This window comes from Somniosus microcephalus, chromosome 33, assembly GCF_052327205.1.
Source record: "Somniosus microcephalus isolate GS21.2 chromosome 33, FLI_Smic_1.0, whole genome shotgun sequence".
NCBI lineage: Eukaryota > Metazoa > Chordata > Chondrichthyes > Squaliformes > Somniosidae > Somniosus > Somniosus microcephalus.
This window is the reverse complement of record NC_141019.1, coordinates 22,081,886-22,103,040: the sequence shown is the minus strand read 5'-3', so window position 1 is coordinate 22,103,040 and position 21,155 is coordinate 22,081,886. Positions and strand designations below refer to the sequence as shown.

Here is a 21,155-nt window from a genome sequence, read left to right as displayed (position 1 = left end):
CGCAGGCACAGGCCAGCAGCGGGCCTGAGTATTTTTGTGGAGCCAGGAGGAATATTCCTGCTCCCCCCATACCAGGTAGTGAAAGAAAGTGAGCAAGAGAGATGCTTGTGTGCTTAAAAAATGCAAGAGCTGCAAAAACACAATGCAGAATTCCCGCGCGCAAGGTCAAGCGCCTGGTTTTGGTATAGGAAAATGAAAGTGTTTTCTGCATGACATATGCTCAGCCTTTCAGACCTTTGCACATGTGATCTCAGTGCCCAGCAAAGCCTTGCAGCTGGTGGCTCAAGTTCACATTGTTAAAAATATTTAGTTTACATTCTACTCCTAATTCAAAGTCGCTTAATTCGAATTATCTGGTCATTTGATTCCCCCCTCCCCCCGGCACAAAACACCTGTGCCTAAATCAAATGACTGGATAATTCAAAAAAGATTTAATTAACAGGGGTAGATCGTCCCAGAGACATAACCCCAGTTCTCCAGCTCTGGCCACCACCCATAAGCAAAATTGAAGAAAACCCATTATACTTGCATCTCGTATTTTCATCTTTTAAATTACACAGTTAATCTTGTGATTTCGTGGATATTGTCCAGCCTCGTTTTTCCAAAATAGGATTACATAGGATGTACAGCACAGAAACAGGCCATTCGGCCCAACCAGTCCATGCCGGTGTTTATGCTCCACTCGCGCCTCCTCCCGTCTTTCCTCATCTAACTCTATCAGTGTAACCCTCTATTCCCTTCTCCCTCATATGCTTGTCTAGCCTCCCCTTAAATACATCGATACTATTCGCCTCAACCACTCCCTGTGGCAGCGAGTTCCACATTCTCACCACTCTTTGGGTAAAGAAGTTTCTCCTGAATTCCCTATTGGATTTCTTGGATGACTATCTCATATCGATGGCCTCTAGTTATGCTCTTCCCCACAAGTGGAAACACTCTCTCTGTATCCACTCAATCAAAACCTTTCATAATTTTAAAGACCTCTATTAGGTCACCCCTCAGCCTTCTTTTTTCAAGGAAAAAGAGACCCAGCCTGTTCATCCTTTCCTGATATGTATAACCTCACAGTTCTGGTATCATCCTTGTAAATCTTCTCTGCACCCTCTCCAGTGCCTCTATATCCTTCTTATAATATGGCGACCTGAACTGTGCACAGTACTTCAAGTGGGGTCTACATTTAAAAAAGGTTTACAAACTACTCTTTAAAAAAAAAGTAAACTAGTGTATATTTCCAGTTTTTTTTTAAATCATTCGTAACAATTCTTTGACAACCCTACTCTTGAATCCTGGGAATATATTTTCCAGCCTGACTTTTTTTTTTACAATTTTAAACCAATTAGCAGCGCCTGAGGTTTCAGCTCCTTAAATACTGGCTCACTGAGCTTGTTCTCCACCCAGTGGAGAGTTGGAAACACAATTCCATTCTCAATCTTACTTCTCTGAGAAATGGCGCTAGTCAGGTTTCTGTTGCGGTCGGTAGTCGAGATCCTTGTTCTGCCAGTAACCATTCTGCAGTACATCGGGATATGGGATCCTTTGTACAAAAGGTTTTTCCCGTATCTGATGGCCACCATCACGCCAGCTATCAACGACAAGATGGGCAAAATTAAGAAGGAACTCTTCCACAATCTGCCAGACTTCGCTAGCTCTTCCGGGCTCAACATTTTAGAAGTGGGCTGCGGTTCAGGAGCCAACTTTCAGTATTACCCTTGGGGTTGCAAAGTCATTTGCATCGATCCGAACCCCAATTTCAAGCGTCTCTTGGAAAAAAGCAGAGCCCAGAACGAGCATGTGAAGCTGGAGGGGTTTATTGTGGCCAGTGGTGAGGATCTGAGCCAAGTGGCAAGCGACTCGGTGGATGCCGTAGTTTGCACCTTGGTCCTCTGCACTGTTCGGGACATCGACGTGGTGGTGAAGGAGTGTATCCGAGTGCTGAGACCGGTAAGAAAAGCAAGATTTGCACTCTACTCCCGTCCTTTTACGCTGTGAAAATTGCAATAGCATTTTTAACTGTAAATTCCCGGAGAGTTTATTCCCGGATACATGCAACTGGCACAGAATGTATCCTGGAATTATATTTACAGGAAGTCCTGATATTTACATTCATGAGGAGAAATACATTTGAAAAGAGTTGTTTTACTCAAAGTGAGATTCTGTTTGGAATGATCCACCAGCCAGAGACTTTGAATGGATATTCAACGGCCAACGGGCAGCACGGTGGCATAGTGGTTAGCACTGTTGCCTCACAGCGCCAGGGACCCGGGTTCGAATCCAGCCTCAGGTGACTGTCTGTGTGGAGTTTGCACATTCTCCCTGTGTTTGTGTGGGTTTCCTCCGGGTGCTCCGGTTTCCTCCCACAGTCCAAAGATGTGCGGGTTAGGATGATTGGCTATGATAAATTGACCCTTAATGTTAGGGGGATTAAAAACGTGGGGTTACGGGGATCGGGTGGGATATGTGTCGGTGCAGGCTCGATGGGCCGAAATGGCCTCTATCTGCACTGTGGGGTTTCTGTTTTTAAAAAAAAAAAAAAAAAATTTGGTTGTGTGATTTTTGGTGTGCAATTGCTCAGAAGTAAACACTGAGGTAGGTCCTCTTTTATATAAATGTGGCACAAACCTCACATTATTTACAGTAGCAAATGGGAGCCAAGTAGTGATTCAATTGAAATGTGAACTATCAATTTTACATATTTGGAGCTCTTTTGGGATCAATCCCAAAATGCCAATCTTTCTCTTTCAGAGGCGAATTGGCTATGCTGTAATATTTCCTTCATTTTCTGTTTTTTTATTTCAGTTTTTCTTTTTATCTGAACCTATTCAGTTTTTGTTCATTCTAAATCTACCAAGTACACTGGCTATTGCGAGTACAACCTTTGGCAGACTCTGTTGTTAAACTTGCAGCAGCATAAAATCTTGGCACTACATAACTTCTGCAACACTCTCGCCATGCTTCATAGTCATTTCTGCCATCGTACGTTGCCACTCTGCTCCATGATTTAACTCAAATGGTCCTTTTGTGAACAAGCATGTTTCACATAAAGGATGGGGTAGATTTTCAGCTTGCCGCCTGGGCGTAAAACTGGCGTTGCAGATCAGCTGCTTATTATAGAACTCGCCCTCTATTTCCATTGTAATTAATGCCAGTTTCTCACCTGGCAGCAAGATGCAACGTTCCCTTTTAAGCTACGCAGTCGCGCTGTAATGTGAAAGGTCCCACGCAGGCCGCTCACCAGCTTCCCCGTTGTAAATACCGCGCATGCACGGAAATTTTAAAGGACTGCGCACCCAAAGAAATAAGCCGCTCGGGGAAAAAAAGCGCAGCTTACAGGGAACATTGGCAAGATGGAAAACTACCCAATATCTTTTTAGATTGTCCTGGGCCAATATTTATCCCTCAACTAACATCACTAAAACAGATTATCTGGTCATAAGACGTAGGAGCAGGAGTAGGCCATATGGCCCCTCTGGCCTGCTCCGCCATTCAATAGGATCATGGCTGATCTGAATCTAGACTCACGTCCACTTCCCTGCCCTCTCCCTGTAACCCCTAATTCCCTTATCTGCTAGGAAAATGTCTATCTCCATTTTAAATCTATTTAATGTTGCAGCTTCCACAGCTCTGGGGTAGCAAATTCCATAGATTTACTACCCTCTGAGTGAAGAAGTTTCTCCTCATCTCAGTTTTGAAAGGGCAGCCCCTTATTCTAAGATTATGCCCCCTAGTTCCAGTCTCACCCATCAGTGGAAACGTCCTCACCGCATCCACCCGATCAAGCCCCCTCACATTTGATTTGGTCATTATCCTATTGCTGTTTCCGTGAGCTGTAAAGCACTTTGGGACGTCCGGTGGTCGTGAAAGGCGCTATATAAATAAATGCAAGTCTTTCTTCCACTGATGTTCAGAGGCTCTTCTCATTGCACTGGCACTTTGGCAGTGTTTACAGGAAAAGAGGCTTGAAATTCAATCTGGGAGCACTTGCTTATCTCTGTTTAAAAAAAAAGAACACTGTCCTGGAGCTGCTCCAGCAATTGTGTATTGTACCCATTTATGCTTCGATTTGCAGCCGAATCCCTGTTCTGTGCACTCTAAAGTACCTCCTCTTGTATTGTTAAACCAGCCCAGTTATACACGGCAAAGCTTCATGAAAAGGAATGCAGTTGCTCCCCCACTTACTTGCCTCATGCATTTCCACCCATTATACCTGATGTCAGTCACCTGAGCTCTCACTTCTTCTGCTTGCACAGAATGAAACTTATCTTGCATTTATATAGCGCCTTTCACAATCTCAGGCTGTCCCAACGCGCTTTACAGTCAATGAAGTACTTTTGAAGTGTTGTAATGTTGGAAATGCAGTCGCCAATTTGCGCACAGCAAGCTCCCACAAACGGCAGTGTGATAACGACCAAATAAACTGTTTTTAGATGTTGTTTGAGGGGTAAATATTGGCCAGGACACCGGGGAGAACTCCCCCCCCCCCCCCCCCCCCCCTACTCTTCTTCGAAATAGTGCCACGGGATCTTTTACATCCACCTGAGAGCAGACGGGGCCTCGTTCGGTGCAGAGGCTGGGGGAGGAGAACAGTGAAGATATCTCGGTAATAAAAATTTTATGGTACTTGGGTGGGCGGTAGAGAACAAGAATTATAAGTGAGATGGGTGGAATAAGGTGAGATGCTCAAAGGAGGAGAAACTGCAGAAGGAATAGGGAGACAAACCAAGATGTGATTTGGTGATGAGAGCCACACCGCCGCCACAGCAGTCTGAGCGGGGCAAGTGGTGGAAGGTATAGTCAGGTGGGGAGGCTTCATTTAAGGGTAAGGTGTCATCACCCCTCAACCAAGTTTCCGTCAGGGCCATGATATTGATGCAATCATCCACGATAAGCTCATGGATGGCAAGGGCCTTGTTTGCAAGTGAACGGACATTCTGGAGGGAGATGCGGAGAGGGTCGGTGATGGCTGCCCCACTACCAGCATCCACAGGGTCGACGCTGGGGGGAATGAGTTGGATGGGGAGGAGATTGGCAAGATTTGCCCCCAGAGGGCGAGCTGGGCAGGAAGGTCGGCGAGAGAGTAGGATGGGACAGTTGGGGGTTGCTGCTCATAAGGCGGCAGTGACGAGTGCCTCGATGGGCCCTTCGTAGGATGCCAAGAGAGGCACAGAGGGAAGCTGTGGGTTTATCTAAGAGGGAGTCAATCCTGGGACGGCGGCAGGAGAGTAGGAAGGTCGAAAAGTAATGAAGGATTGGGGTAGGGATTTGGGAGGGTAGAGTATCAGAGAGGTGAAAGGAGGCATGACGACAGGAGAGTGCTTTCAGGGAAGGATAGAGAGAAAAGGAAAATGGGGGGGAAAAAGTGGAATGGCTCAGGTCCAGAGCGGCAGCCAAAGTGCGCACGCGAATGGACACAGGAGAAGCTCAGGTTACATAGGCCTGTTTAAATGTAATAATTAATGGAATACATATTTCCTGGTAGCAGGGAATAGGTTGTGGACAATAGTAGGAAGACCAGGGTCAAAGTCAGAGGTCCCATGGAAGGATAAGCCGACATGAGCAGGATGGGGCCGGTACGGAACATAAGAAATAGGAGCAGGAGTCAGCCATTTGGCCCTTCGAGCCTGCTCCGCCATTCAATGAGATCATGGCTGATCTTCTGCCTCAATTCCATTCACTGGCCCTATCGCCATATCCCTTGATTCCCTTACTAGTCAGAAATCTATCGACTTCTGTTTTGAATATACCCAACGACTGAGCCTCCACAGCCCTCTGGGGTAGAGAATTCCAAAGATTCACCACCCTCTGTGTGAAGAAATTTCTTCTCATCTCAGTCCTGAATGGCCTACCCTTTATCCTGAGGCTGTGGCCCCTGGTTCTAGACTCCCCAGCCAAGGGAAACATTCTCCCAGCATCCATCCTATCAAGCCCTGTAATAATTTTGTATGCTTCAATGAGATCCCCTCTCATTCTTCTGAATTCAAGAGAATACAGGCCTAGTTTACTCAATCTCTTCTCATACGACAGTCCCGCCATCCCAGGAATCAATCTCGTGAACCTTCGTTGCACTCCCTCTATGGCAAGTATATCCTTCCTTAGGTAAAGAGACAAAACTGTACACAATACTCCAGGTGTGGTCTCACCAAGGCCCTATATAATTGGAGTAAGACTTCTTTACTCCTGTACTCAAATCCTCTTGTAATGAAGGCCAGCATACCATTTGCCATCCTAATGGCTTGCTGCACCTGCACATTCACTTTCAGTGACTCATGTACAAGGCATCTACATTCCCCAATCTTTCACCATTTAGGAAATACTCTGCCTTTCTGTTTTTTCTACCAAGGTGGATAACTTCACATTTATCCACATTATATTCCATCTGCCATGTTCTCGCCCACTCACTGAGCCTGTCGAGATCCCCTTGAAGCCTCTTCGCAACTGACACTGCCACCTAGCTTTGTATCAGCTGCAAATTTGGAAATGTTACATTTAGTCCCCTCATCCAAATCATCATTGATATAGATTGTGAATAGCTGGGGCCCAAGCATACCATGGTATGCTGCCCATCGTTGCGGTACCGACGACGAACATTGCCAAACCGCTGTCCAAAGCAGGCGAGTGAAGTCCAGAAGCTATTTGACGGGTAGAGTGTTCGAGGATGGAGGTTGTTGCCGTAGAAATGAGTCGGTAGCGATGCAGAAAGATGATGGCTAAATTGACGCAAGTTGGAGGTCACCGTAGATCAAAGCGGCGGAGAAAAAGTAAAACCACAAGCCAGCGACCAGCAAAGCTGAAAACCGGTAAAACGAGTCACTGGACAGCAAGTGAGCAGCAGCTGCTACCTACAAGCCAGCAGAGCTGAAAAACCACTAGCACCAGTTCAGCAGACACACAGCCAGAAGTTACCTTTTCAGAGATAGAGACACCGCAGTTAAGTCTTGGTGTAATCCAGTGCAGAAACTTAGTGTAATCAGATGTAGTTCAAAGCAGAAATATAGTCTAGCTGTGCGAAGTCCAGGAGATCGGAAACGAATTTGACCAAAGAATTCCGCAGTGTAAGACTTGAAGTGACTGAAAAACAGAGCAGTGCCACAGCCGCCGAGTCAAACGGTGTAGTCACCGAGGTCCTGTCCGCGAGGAATCCAGTGATTGATGTCAAGTTTCAGCAGTTGAAGGAGCTCCGAGAACAAAGACACGCCAGGGGACGGGCAGTGGACCCTGCAGGTGGAACACTCCGCTTGTAGTTTGACCTTGTAGTTTGGGTTGAAATACCTTCACCATCAGAGGCAGGGTATCTTAAGCAATTGAGGAGAGGAGATTGGGGGAAGAAAGGGCCAAGGATGGCAATGGATGAGCACAGATACAGTTGAAGGGAAGAGCAGCTCCGAGGAGCTGCCAGCCCAGGAGCAGAATAGCACACATTAAATGGTATAACACTGTGTCCTTAGAAAACAGCACATCATCTGATTTGCAGTGAATCTACTAACAATAAATCTACTAACATATAAAAATGGTAGATCCAGTGCGAGTTTACTGTCTGTCACACTTCAATTGCTGTGTTACATTTGCAGAAAAAGTACAAAAAAACAAAGGCAGGAGCTGACATGTTAGGTGAAGGAACTTTCAGATTGAAAATGGGTTTAGACACCCAGTACTAAATGAATCCATCCTTTTACATCATTAAGTAAACATAGGCTGCGGTTACTCAGATTTTAGTTTTTTGGCCTGGGAACTTGCTTATTTGAACCTGACTGTTAGGCTGCGAATTTAATAGCAGGTGGGTTGGAGTCGGGTTGCCTGGTGGGCGGGTTCTGGTCCTGCTGCCGGTTTCAGATTTTAGTTTAATTGGACTAATTAGTCCCGTCGTGCACGCTGCCCGGCCCAATGAGTGGGAGCGGGTCTGTTGCTCTCCAATGATGACGTCATTGCTGCAGTTGTTTTTAAGGGGCCCATGTAGCCTCAGCCTCTCATTTCTCCTTACGTTCAGTCCGTAAGGGTGACCCCGAGTTTCCGATCGCCTGTCATTTTAATTCACCGCCCCATTTCCCACTCCGACCTCACCGTCCTCGGCCTCTTGCATTGTTCCACAGAAGCTCCGCGTAAGCTCAAGGAACAGCACCTCATCTTCCGATTAGGCACTTTACAGCCTTCCGGACTCAATATCGAGTTCAACAACTCCAGACCATAACCTCGGCCCCTCTCATATTTTAATATATTTTTTTATCCACACTTTTTTGGTTTGTGCCTTTTTTCCTTTTTCTCTCTCCCACATGGCAGCTGTCTCTCATTCTGCCAGCGCATTTCACACTTCATCTAGAGCCATCTTTTGCCTCTTTACCTGTCCTATTACTATCTGGTCTCACCTTGAGTATCTCTTAATGTCTCTTCACCTCTCAGACCTTCCCTTTTTGTTCTTTCATCCCCTCCCCCATTTCCCAGCCCCCAAACTTGCTTTTTAATCTGTTTCATTTCCTGCTTTTTTTTCTCAGTTCTGACGAAGGGTCTTCGACCTGAAACGTTAACTCTGTTTCTCTCTCCACGGATGTTGCCTGGCCTGCTGAGTTTTTCCAGCATTTTCTGTTATTTCTCATTTCTCCTTTCTGCTGCTATGTGAATGGGCCCTGGTTACAATGACTGCTGCCAAAGCCAAGGCTGCTCCAAGGTTCAATGAGGACTCCCTCCAAACTCTTGTGGAGGGAGTAAAAGGACGCAGGGAGATTCTGTTCCCTCCCGATGGCCGGAGGAAGCCTCCTCAGCAAACAAAGGCAGCCTGGCTGCACATTGCTGAGGAGGTCAGCGCTAGGTCCTTATGTTCACGCACGGAAACTGTTTAATATCTTCTGCAATCATCAAAAGTGAGTATTCCATCACACTTGCCTTCAACCTGCTTCCCTTCTCTTCTCATTGCCAGCACTCTGCATTGTTAGTCTGCTCCTCCACATCCCACCTTACCCTTATTTTTCTTGCACCCTTACCTATCCATCTCTCTCTCTCTACTGAATCACTTCACCATCCTACTATGCACCCCTCACACTCGCGCTCTCTCTTTTATGCCATGACAACAACTAACAACGCACAGGGAGGCAGCTTTCTCTTGGCACCTCACTCCATCTTGGCCTCCCTCTAAGCGTCTATGTTATGGATTCTTCACACTCACTCCATCACTCTTGCTGAAACTCCACTTGTGTCCCTCCTTGCAGGAAAAGATAGCCCACAATAAGAGGGAGAGAGTGTCGACAGGAGGAGGCACACCATCCCTGGCCACATTAACAAACACTGAGCAGGCTGCTCACGACATCGTGGGAGGTGGCGAGGAGCTGGAAGTGGGGGGACGGTGAGACGGGCGCACTAGAGGAAGCTGGTGACAGAATAGTTTTTCAACCCTCGCATTTAGATTTGATGATTGACTGCAATGTCATGATGTTCATAGAGATTGACTTTTGATCATCTGCACAATAGGATGTGTCTGCTACCTAAAAATCTGATGTCTAACTCATGCTTTTACTCTTCCCACAGGACCATCGAGAGCTCCCCTCCCCACTGTCCAGGAGGAAGAGCCGGACGACTCCTCAGAGGAACCTGCAGCCTCTGAGGGAGCAGCGTCACCAGGACTCGGTACACCCAGCACCAGCGCAGAGACACACACCTCGGCGGGGCCTTCGCAACATAGAGTAGTGTTGTCACCTGGTGTATCACAGCTCACAAGTGAGCATCAGCAGATGGTGGAGACAGCGACAGCAGTGGAGCGTCCTCGTCAGAGGCCGCAGGACGCTCCTAGCTCTGCTCAGCTGCAGGTAGACGCTGTGCCTCTGGGGCCATCCAGACAGAGAGCTGGAACTCCAGGAACAAGGGCAGGAGTCTCTGACAGGGTTTGCATCCAGGGTAACTGAGTGTGGAGAGAATGGAGGAGTCCATCTCAAACATGAGCACTGCCTTTGTGGAGGCAATGGTGCATGGCCGTTCGCCATGGAGAGGGTGGCAACCTCCATGGAGGACATAAGTCGCCAGACTTGAGAACATGGTGACGTTTCTAAATAGATGGTCTGCTATGGAGGATAGATGTGCATCTATTGAGGAGGGACACCAGAGGTACATGGACGTCCCCATTATGAGGGCTGTCGGTATAAGACGGGTCCTCATGGCCCCACTGATGTGCAGCAAGGTGCTGTCCAGACACTCGCTAGCACTGAAGTGCGGCTGACCCATGAGAGGGATGTTGGTGGCAGACAACAAGGAAGTGTGGGCTCCTCTCCAAGCGCTCATACAACCATGCCACTGCAGAGCCCTCAGTCAGAGCCCCAGATTCCTCACCCAACTGAGATGGCCGTCTCAGCCCCTGCACAGCCGCAGGAGGAGCAGACCGTGGAGGAGCCCTCCCAGGCTCCCAAACCCAGAGGACGCTCGCCAAAGGCCGTCTAAGCAGGTGCAGCATTAAAGTGAGCAAGGTGCCTCTACATCTGCTGAAGCCACAGGGGAAGTATCACGTAGAAACACGCGTAAGAGGAAGTTAACACACAAATAGTCACGAGGGTAGTCACTTGGGTGTTTTGTTCTGTTGTAAAGTATCGATTGCCATCCTTATTGTGATGTGATTGAACAAAAGTGATGGCAAAGAGTTGAAGTTCTGGCCTGTGTGTTCTGAAAAATGGAAGTTGCACAGTGAGGGCTTAGGGCGACTTGCATTTGTAATGATGGTGGTGACGGTGATCGGAAAGCACCGTTTATTGGAGAGATGATGTATGGCATGCTAAGAAGGTCATCCACACATTCATAGTCATATGCCAGCCACCTGTGGTTGAAGCGTAAGCTTACGCGAATCTGGCATGGATGAGTGCATCCCTTGCGTGACGGCCAGCAATGTGGTCGCGTGCTGCTGCATTGACCACATCCGGCCCCGCAAGGTGTGCCTCCCTCTTCCTCGTCCTCCCGAGGAGGCTCTGCTGAGCCACTTGTTCCTCAGGCAGCGCTAAGCCACGCTGCTGTGCGATGTTGTGCAGGGCACAGCAGACCACGATGATTCTGGAGACCCTGGCTAGTGCATACTGGAGGGCTCCAGCAGATCTGTCGAGGCATCAGAATCGCATTTTGAGCAAGCCGATGGTTTGCTCTGATGCTTCTGGTGAAAATGTGGCTCAGATTGTACCGCTTCTCAGCCTCGTTTGATGGCCTCCTCATCGGTGTCATGAGCCACTTTTTCAGGGGATAGCCCTTGTCGCCAAGTAGCCATCCGGAAAGTTGCGTTGGCGGATTGAAGAGCTGAGGCACAGTAGACTGCCGCAGGATGAAGGAGTCATGGCAACTGCCAGGAAACATGGCGCAAACATGCATAATGTTCTTCCTGTGGTTACAAACCAGCTGGACGTTAAGGGAGTGGAAGCCCTTGCGGTTGACAAGTACAGCTGGGTTGTGATGGGGTGCCCTCATGGCCACATATGTGCAGTCTATGTTGCCCTGCACCCTTGGGAAGCTTGCCATATTTGCAAAGCCAACCGCATGCATGGAGACGTGCTTCATCTGTGGAAAAGTGGATGTAATTTTGCGACTTTGCAAAGAGGGCATCGGTAGCCTGCGTGATGCAGGCGTGTGCGGCCGACTGGGAGATGCCGCTGATGTGTGCAGCTGATCCCTGGAAGGAACCCGAAGCAAAGAAGTTGAGTGCGGTGGTGACTGACAGCCACTGGTAAAGAGTGTCCACACACACCTGGGCTCCAGGTGTTGCTGCAGCAGCGCGCAGATGTCAGCGACTACCTCTCGCAGAAGCCTCAGCCTCCTTTGGCACTGCTGCTCAGTCAAGTTGAGGAAGCTCATCCTCTGCCTGTAAACCCTGTGTTGGGGGTATCTCCTGTGGCGAGGTGCAGCCCTGCGCTGACGCCCTCTGCCCTGTGCAGCATCAGGTGGGTGAGGAGGAGGTTGGCGCTCCTGGTGTTGGTGCTGCTGTTGTGCCTGGTCCTGCTGCTGCCGCGGCTGCTCGTCCTCCGAATCGGAGGACCAGGATGAGAGGATGCAAATGGTTCCCATTCCGCTGGAATATATCTGTCGAGGAATAGAGGTTGTTTGCGCTCAGCCAAAGTGGCCAGAGGGTTTTCCAAGGAGGTCATGCTGCAGATGGATTTCAGCCTCCACACTCAAGATAAGAGCTGCAAAATGTGTCCCAAAACCTCAAAGCACTAAGTTGTGGCACCTGAAACTGAGATATTGCAGGACCGCTTTTAAGCTGTTCGAGCAGCTGCCAACAATTCAGGTCCTTGCTAAACCCGGCACAATGCAGCTGGCGTGTTTTTCTGATGACGGGCAGCACGCTGAAAAGTTTCAAAATCCGAACAGGCAGTTAAAATAACATTTATTCAGGCAGTTAACAAGCTGTTAACTGCCTTGAGTGCCTCTCCCGCCGTTTGGTGTCGGGTCAGTTCGGGAGCCACTGACCCGACACTTGCCAAAGTAGCGTGGAGTCGGGATGATCGCAGCCCGCCGTCAATTTTTCCGGGGTTTTTTTTTCCCGCCTCCAAACCCGCCCTCAAGTCTATTAAATTCGTGGCCTTCGTTTCAGGCTGCTGCTTAGCAACCCAAACATTTTAACAAACTTAAAGCACCAACTAAATATTGCCTCTGCACCCACTGATATATACAGTTTTTGATGTATTACTTGCAGATCTCTTGTGGCATTAGTTATGGTCAGTAGAATTTGGTATGGTAATATACCATTCATTCATTATAGATGTGCTCTCCTCTCACTTCCACCTCTCCCCTTCCAACAAGGTACCTTCCGGCTCACCGTGAGCAACACCACAAGAGATCTACCAGTAATAGTAAAGCAAATACACACTACTCCTCGACCACACTTCAGGTGATGCACTAATTTTCTATGTCACATTTAAAAAAGGTATAAAGGAAACCAGGGGAGTCATTTGCAATGTATAAAGTCCCCATAGGAATTGAAAATCCTTTAATTGACACCGGGTCAGGACATTGCGTAACCTGGGACTGACCGTACCCATTACAATTTCAAAAAAAAACAACAAAGTCAGCCTATGTTCTTGCCTGCAGCTAATCTCTGACCTCGCTGAGTACTTACTTAAGAGCAGTTAGACTTTGTGGTTATGAAGTGGAACAGATTCAACTTAGCAACAGAATAAAACATTGTGCATTCCAAAACCCAATGCCAAATTGTTGTGCTTTGTGCATTTCGTCTGTTGTACTTTACTACAACAACTGACATTGGTATAGCACCTTGAACGTATTTAAAAAGTCCCAAGGTGCTTCGCAGAAAATTTGACAACCAGTCACAAGGAGATACTGGGACAGGTTGGTCAAAGAAACATCTTAAAAGAGAGAGAGGCGGAGAGTTTTAGGAAGGGAATTCCAGAGCTTGGGGCCTAGGCAGCTGAAGGCACGGCCACCAATGGTGGAGCGATTAAAATCATGTATATATGCAAATACCTTGCATTTGATGGGTACAAATTTTGTATTCCTAAAATAGCTTGATCTTACACCTGTGTATATAACTTCCAGAATTTTTTATGATTGACAAGAAGATTGGCCAGTCAGTGTGCTGGGACTTGCTCTTTGTTAATTTTCCATTGGAGAGACAGGATTACAAAGGATCCCAAGGGAAACCTTTTTTTGGAACAGTGGAAGCAACTAATTATTGTTTGTAAGAAACCTCACATGGCAAAGCAGAAACTCCAGCTTTTTCCTGATATTCTTTTTAAAAAAAAAAAAAAAAAAAAAAAATTGACTATATTCAGCAGCTTTTTTATTCGGGATGTGGGCGTCGCTGGCAAGGCCAGCATTTATTGCCCATCCCTAGTTGCCCTCGAAGGTGGCGGTGAGCCACCGCCTTGAACCGCTGCAGTCCGTGTGGTGATGGTACTCCCACAGTGCTGTTAGGGAGGGAGTTCCAGGATTTTGACCCAGCGACGATGAAGGATCGGCCGATATATTTCCAAGTCAGGATGGTGTGTGACTTGGAGGGGAACTTGGAGGTGGTGGTGTTCCCATGCGCCTGCTGCCCTTGTCCTTCCAGGTGGAAGAGGTCGCGGGTTTGGGAGGTGCTGCCGAAGAAGCCTTGGTGAGTTGCTGCAGTGCATCTTGTAGATGGTACACACTGCAGCCCACGGTGCACCGGTGGTGGAGGGGGTGAATGTTTAAGGTGCTGGATGGGGTGCCAATCAAGCTTGTTTACAGTACATTATATGTTTAACAAATGAATCTTCACAAAATTTCATAGCTGAATATTTATAATCTATTCTAAATGGTTACACAACTTCATTTCTTTTATTATGTGCTCAAAACAATTTTTCAAAAACAGTAGTTTTAACTCCAGAGTGTGACTTGGCGCTGATGGGTTACCCGTCCAGAAGTCAACCCGAGTGACAGGCTTGGCATCCAGGCGGAGGAGGGCGCAGGACCAGGTAGATCTGATCGGGGGGGGGGGTCTGATGGTGTGGGCGGGGAGGAAGCACTCCTGCTCCTCCTGGCCCACAAGAAGTGCTGTGGAGGCACTTACCTTCTCCCCAAAGCTACCGTCGCCTCGCTGCAGCTGCTGGGTGTCCCCGAGGTTAAATCCGAGGCTTCCAGCCCTCTAACATATTTAAATGGCCAACCCGCCTCCTGGGAGCAGGTTGGCTGCCCGCCCTTTGTCCCCCCTCAGTAAAACCCGGAAATCAGCGGGTTGGATCCAGCTTCCCGGCGCACTCGGAATTTTTACCCATTTAACCCTCCATCCACACCAATCCCACCCACTCACCCATGTTAAAATCCCCCCCCCAACCCCCCTGCTAAAATCAGGGCAGAAGTCTGTCACTTGACCAGATTGTAGAGAAAAAGGATTGTATTTACACCGAGCCATATCCAATCTTATAAGGAATGTCTCAAAGTGCTTCACGTGCAATGAATTACATTGAAATGTAATATGCAAATGAAGCAGCTATTTTGTGCACAGCATGATTCCACAAACAGTAATGAGATGAATGAACAATTAATCTGTTTTTAGGTGGTATTGGTTCAGGGAGGAATATTGGCCAAGATACCAGAAGAACTCCTTGCTTTTCATTGAATGGTGCCATAAGATCTTTATATCCACCTGAACAAGCTCAGCAGGCAAACAGGGCCTCGGTTTAATATATCATCTGAAGGGCAGCACTTCCACCTGAAGTGTCAGCCTAGGTCGGTGGTGGGTAAAATACAGCCCGCATCCCGCCCACCGTCATTCTATCCAGCCCGCTGGACGGAACACAAATAGAACACGAGCTGGAACTTAAGCTACACCTTATTTTATCTACTTTCACTTCTCGTGGGTCAAAGATGGACCCGAACTGCAGCCAAGGAAAAAACACAGTAATACTTAATTCAAATTAATAATTCGCAAAAGCGATTCTCCCCGGCCTGATCATAAAAGAATCCGTTCCGCGATTCTAGGCCCCAATGGCGGGCATTCATACCCAGAATGCATTGCGTACTCAAATATGCCCTATCCATTTTAGAGTTGAGTCATGGCTGCTCATCTCCGTGACTCTTCACTGTGTCTTTCCTCTCCTGGTACCCACAGTACGATGGCAGGGGGGGGGGTTCTCATCACCATTTTGGACACTAGAGTGGATCCTGGAGCGCAAGGACTCCAGGTAACGTGATTGTAATTTAGGCCCTGCGAAGCCTCAGGCTCCCGTCCTCCGCATGCTATAAGGAGAACGCCTCTCGCGTCGGATGCCCCGCACACTCGAGCCATGTACACTTTCAGTACAACATATAATCGATCGATCAATCGTTTCATTCATTTAGTAACGGAAGATTTTACTATTTTACACTACATTTTGTGTATTTAAGGTAGTATCTGACTGCTATCTGAATTTATGTTTATGCAATGTTCCTTCTAATTTTTTTGTGCGCAGTCCCTTTAAATTTGCACGCACGGTATCTCTTCCAGCGGCAGGAACTGGTGAGCGGCCTGCGTGCGATCTCGTGATTGGTGCGCAACTGTGCGCATTGGGGGAACATTGGTGTGTCGCCCTCAATAGTTCTCCAAAACTTAAGTAGCCCTCGAGCACAAATAATTGCCCACCCCTGGCCGAGATCATGTGCTCAAATCCTGGAATGGGGCTTGCACCCAGGACCTTCTGACTCGAAGGCAAGAGTGCTACTGCCTGAGCTAGAGATGAGAATTGGAGAAAAATCAATAAAGTGCTTTACTTAAAAAATGTTTTGTTTATTCCCTCAGATCAGCTTCTGTAAAGTGCACATTTACTGGATCCATTACTTTTATAAAAGTCACTGGGCCTAGTCAACGATGCATTAACCACTCTCACAGGGTCCATTCACCTCCCAAACCCACGCCCTCTTCCACCTAGAAGGACAAGGACAGCAGGCGCATGGGAACACCACCACCTCCAAGTTCCTCTCCAAATCATGCACCCTCCTGACTTGGAAATATATCGGCCGATCGTTCATCGTCGCTGTGTCAAAATCCTGGAACTCCCTCCCTAACAGCACTGTGGGAGCACCTTCACCACACGGACTGCAGCGGTTCAAGAAGGCGGCTCACCACCACCTTCTCAAGGGCAATTAGGGATGGGCAATAAATGCTGGCCTTGTCAGCGACACCTACACCCCAGGAACAAATAAAAAATATGTAATTTTAGAAAGAAAAAGACAACCAGACACATACTTTTGCAGAGATTTCCAGAACTGTTTGGTAAGATCAGTATCTTAGACAAAATTCCGAACAGAAAATCTCAGATATGAAATTCCCTACTCTCTTACTTCCTCTCCATCACAGACACCACTGTTTCAGGCCTTGCATCACTGCTGCGCATCTGGGACTGACTTTAGCCAGCACTAATATATACTTAATTATTTAGGAAGGTGCTATACTAAAGCTAGCTGTCATTGTCGTCGAGAACGCAGTCTAAAACAGCATTTTTTTAAAATGACATGCAGCTAAATGAAAATGGAAGGTTAGCTAACTTTCAAAATAATCAGTCACCAGCTTTGTGTGTACTAAAACATTGCAAAATGTATCTATTAAGATTGGTAAAAATGAAATTGATGTTTCAGAAGGGTGCAAATGCAATACAGGCCTGTGTAGGGAGAGAGAAATACTTTTAAGTGGACCATCCTTTTCTCAGCAAGCATACCTGATTCCAGCTGAGCATTTAGCAGAATACAGGTAGACTATCCTTTATCCGCACTTCTGAAAACCGAAAGTTTTTGTGGAGCGTAAGTCGTGCGCACGACATAACCCGAGTGGCGCCAAACATGACCCGACGCGGCCGATGCTTTTCTGACCTGATTTGCGGGCCAGCTTAGCGTAGGAGTCAGCCGATATCCGGTTTTCCCACAACTGGCGGCGGCAGTCGAGCCCCAGACCCCCGCTAAGTCAAGGAATTCAGATACGGAGCAGCAGCACAGAGAAGCAGGAAGGGGAATGAGACACGGAGCAGTCGCAAGAGGTAGCCTGAACTTTTTAAAATTTATATCAAATACTAATTACCAAATTAATTTAATGTTCAGAGTTTCCCAGTCTGAAATAATACCTTCTGAAATCCGAAACACAGCTGGTCCCAAGGTTTTCGGATAAGGGATAGTCAACCTGTAATGCATTCTGCATTTAGTGGTGCAACATTCCATCCTCATAGGACAGCGTAATATCCAACTTACTGAGCAATGCCACGGGGATCCACTTACTAATTAAAATCATTGAGTCCATCTTTCACTGAAGCCTCATTTTGTGGAATCTGATTGGTTTGTGGCATTAGTTCCTGTATTCTTTCAATTTGATTGGTTCCCCTTCCTGTTCAGTTTGGTTTCTTCGGATAGTTCACAAATAACTTTTTGTTTCTAGGGCGGTGCGTTTTTCTTCATTGAACATGTGGCTGCTGACAAAACAACATGGCTGCACTTCTTTCAATATGTGATCCAGCCAGCATGGCGTTACTTTGGGGACGGATGCTATGTGACCAGGGACACTTGGACAAACCTCGAGAAAGCCAACTTTTCCGACCTGAATCTAAAGCACATCATTGCACCTTTCAAACGGAGTTTGATCAGCAGCCATATCATCGGATACGGAGTCAAATGATAAGTTAGCTCTCGTGAGCTCCATGCCTTATATGCACATGTCTTTTGACTGTGCACCGTTAATTCTTGTTATAAGCATTATTGCAATAATACTTTGTCAATTAATTCTAATCACCAGCCATTTAGATGAGCTTTTTTAAATTACCCTATCACGTACAGGGAAATTTCTGCATAAATGCGCCCTCATCCCCAAACATAATGATGCAAAGTACTAGAGTACACATCCATCTCCACAGACAGCGCCCCCCACACATCATCACTTTTCATATTTGATTATTTCAATCAATACTTATCCCTATATCCTCCAATCGCACTCCGAACCAGATTATCCAGCTCATTTCTGAAGCGCTATCAACACATAACAAAGCCGACAAGGGGCCTTTCTTCTCTAATTTTAAGCGTTGTGCTGCTTACCAAATATTACTCTCTGATTTGAATTTATGAAACGGTCTATTTGTGCTGTGGAATTATTTTCAATGTAAAATACTCCCACTCCCCTATTACTTCCAACATGAATTACTATCCTCATTTTATAAATAGCAATCATTTACAATGATAACACTTAACAACATTTTTTAGAAACAGGAAAAGGCAAGATCTAATTTCATGGATTAACCCCACCAAGCTACCTTCACAACATGGGAAAGATTTCCTCTCTGCGCTGTGTAACAAAGTCATAAACTCGTCTGCTTGGCCCTAATCAAAGTCACAAATTACATCCTCTGTGAGTGTGATTGTGGTGCATTTCCCTCACCATCCTCCTCGACCTATCTACTGGAAACTCTTTTTTTATCCGGGACCGGCGTGGTGCCGGTTTATCAAAAAGTCCGGATTACAGAGAGGTATAGTTAAAAGGTACGAGAGCTCCGTACACAGCAACAAATCCAGGCTTCCCTGTTGCTTAGCAACAAGTGCAGGAACCCCGGTTACACAGCCACAGATCCAGGAACTGCCACTAATATGAAGTAAAACTTACCTGAACCTACTCCTGAATTTTGCCGGTTAACGGAGATTTCCGGTTATTCAGGTGCCGGTAAATCGAGAGTTTCCTGTACAACCTTTGACATGGTTGACCACACCATGCTCCTGCAATACCACGCCTCCTTTAACCAGCTCAGCGGCACTGCCTGCGACTGATTCCATTCTTACCAATCCAAATATAGCCAGACCATCTCACGCGATGGCTTCTTTCCCCCCCCTTCCCACACCACTACCTCTGGAGTCCCCTAAGGATCTATCCTTGGCCTCCCCCACTTCCTCGTGTACGTGCTGCCCCTCGGCAACATCATCTGGAGACATGACATCAGGTTCCACATGTACGCTGACGACACCCAGCTCAACCTCTCTGTAAGGAAACGGTTAAATTATTTATATTAACTATAGCTTTTAAGTGAGTTTCTGTTAGAAGGCTGGAAATAGCAGTTTCACTTCCAGTGAAATGTTCAGTGGAAAATCAGTTTCGTTTACCAGATAGAGACTTTAGCTGATAAGCGTTCATCTACAAGCTTTCTTTGTCCCAGCCTCATAGATATCTTAGCTGTCCCCCTAGGGATTAACTCCTCCAAGGACACGATGACCGAGTGTGGGCAGTGATTTGTTAAAATTGGAGTTACGACAGCTAATTGGATGAGTTAATGTAGAAACATGCGGTTTCTCACGTAGCTAGAATGAAAGATTTATAAAGAATGTGTTAAAATAGATACTTCAGAATTCGAAAAGGCTTGATCAGCCGATTCTCTTGAGCTAGAGAACTGTAACGTGGGAATTCTCCAATACATTGTACTGTAAGTGTGACCCTGAGTATATGCGTAATTGTTATTAGCTACGGTTATCATTGTGTGTGTGTGATTATTGGTAATAATAGCTATCACTGTATGCTTAATTCTTATGAAAGCCAATAAATGCCTTTGAAGCCTATTATCTTGTGGAAAAACGTATAAATGTATAAGTACGAAGATCCATTTGCTAACATCTCCACCACCTCTCGCGACCCCTCCACTGCCTCTTGTTTTCGACATCCAGTCCTGGATGAACTGCAATTTTCTTCGGTTGAAATTGGGAAGACCGAAGCCATTGTCTTTGGCCCCCACCACAAATTCTGTACCCTCACCACTGACTCCATCCCTCTCCCTGTCCATTCTCTCCGGCTGAACGAGGACTGTGTGCAGCCTCGGTGTCCTATTTGACCCCAAGCTGAGCTTCCGAACGCATATCCTCTCCATCACAAAGACCACCGACTCCAGCTTCATAATATCGCCCGTCTCCATCCATTTATGTCCGATTACGACTGCGAAGCACCTTGGGACATTTTTCTACGTTAAAGGTACTATATAAATGCAAGTTGTTGTTGAATCAGTGACCTTCCTTGGTAACTTACTGTACAAAAATATTCAATATTCTCTATCTGGTAGGAGATAGCTGACTTTAGATTTTTATGATACATCAAAAATGTCCATTCCTCCTGCCCCACGCAATAATGTTTCCATTGAACACACCAGTGAAGTTGCTTGACTTGCAAAAAATGAGAAAAAAACAGTATAACACTATTTTAGAACTTCCTTTTCTGCCCTACGTTTTCTCCCCTTCTGAATGACTGTCCCTTACTAGAGCACTGTTCCATGGATACCAGCAGCCCACCAGTATCTCACCCAAGTAAGTAAATATGCCTACGAGAGTCCCCTAATGATAAGCTTTCTTTTGATATAACATATGTGTAGGTACGCTCTATAACTTTTGATTGTATAGCCGGACAGACAGACAGAGAGACATACCGGTTTATATATATAAGATAGATAGATAGATGTGAGCCTAGACATCAAGTCCCAACAGGACACTTTACATGGTGGAGGGGGTGCGAATCAGAGCTGAGTCAACCTTGGCCTTAGGGGACAACCAAGCACATAGATTTTCCAGTGGGGGTCATTGGTTATCAATCAGGAGCAGGATCCCTGCTTATTTTTTTTCTCCCTTCAACCGCCCCCCCCCCCCGCAGAAACACGGAGGCCAGAAGGGTAGAGCCCCTCCAATTCAAGATTGTGAAAGGTGTAGTAGGATGAGGGTTCAGATACGCTAGCAGCCCCGACTTGAAC

The 21,155-nt window shown here is 46.7% G+C and overlaps 1 protein-coding gene across 1 annotated transcript; it reads left to right on the top strand.

The window, feature by feature from the left end:
• The first annotated feature begins 1,386 nt into the window (after positions 1-1,386).
• On the top strand, positions 1,387-19,983 carry LOC147097001 (thiol S-methyltransferase TMT1A-like). Its single transcript, XM_085972722.1, has 2 exons — positions 1,387-1,941; positions 17,831-19,983. Exons 1-2 carry the CDS (start codon positions 1,447-1,449, stop codon positions 18,065-18,067), a joined length of 732 nt encoding a protein of 243 aa, XP_085828848.1. The 5' UTR covers positions 1,387-1,446; the 3' UTR covers positions 18,068-19,983.
• Positions 19,984-21,155: the final 1,172 nt, after the last annotated feature.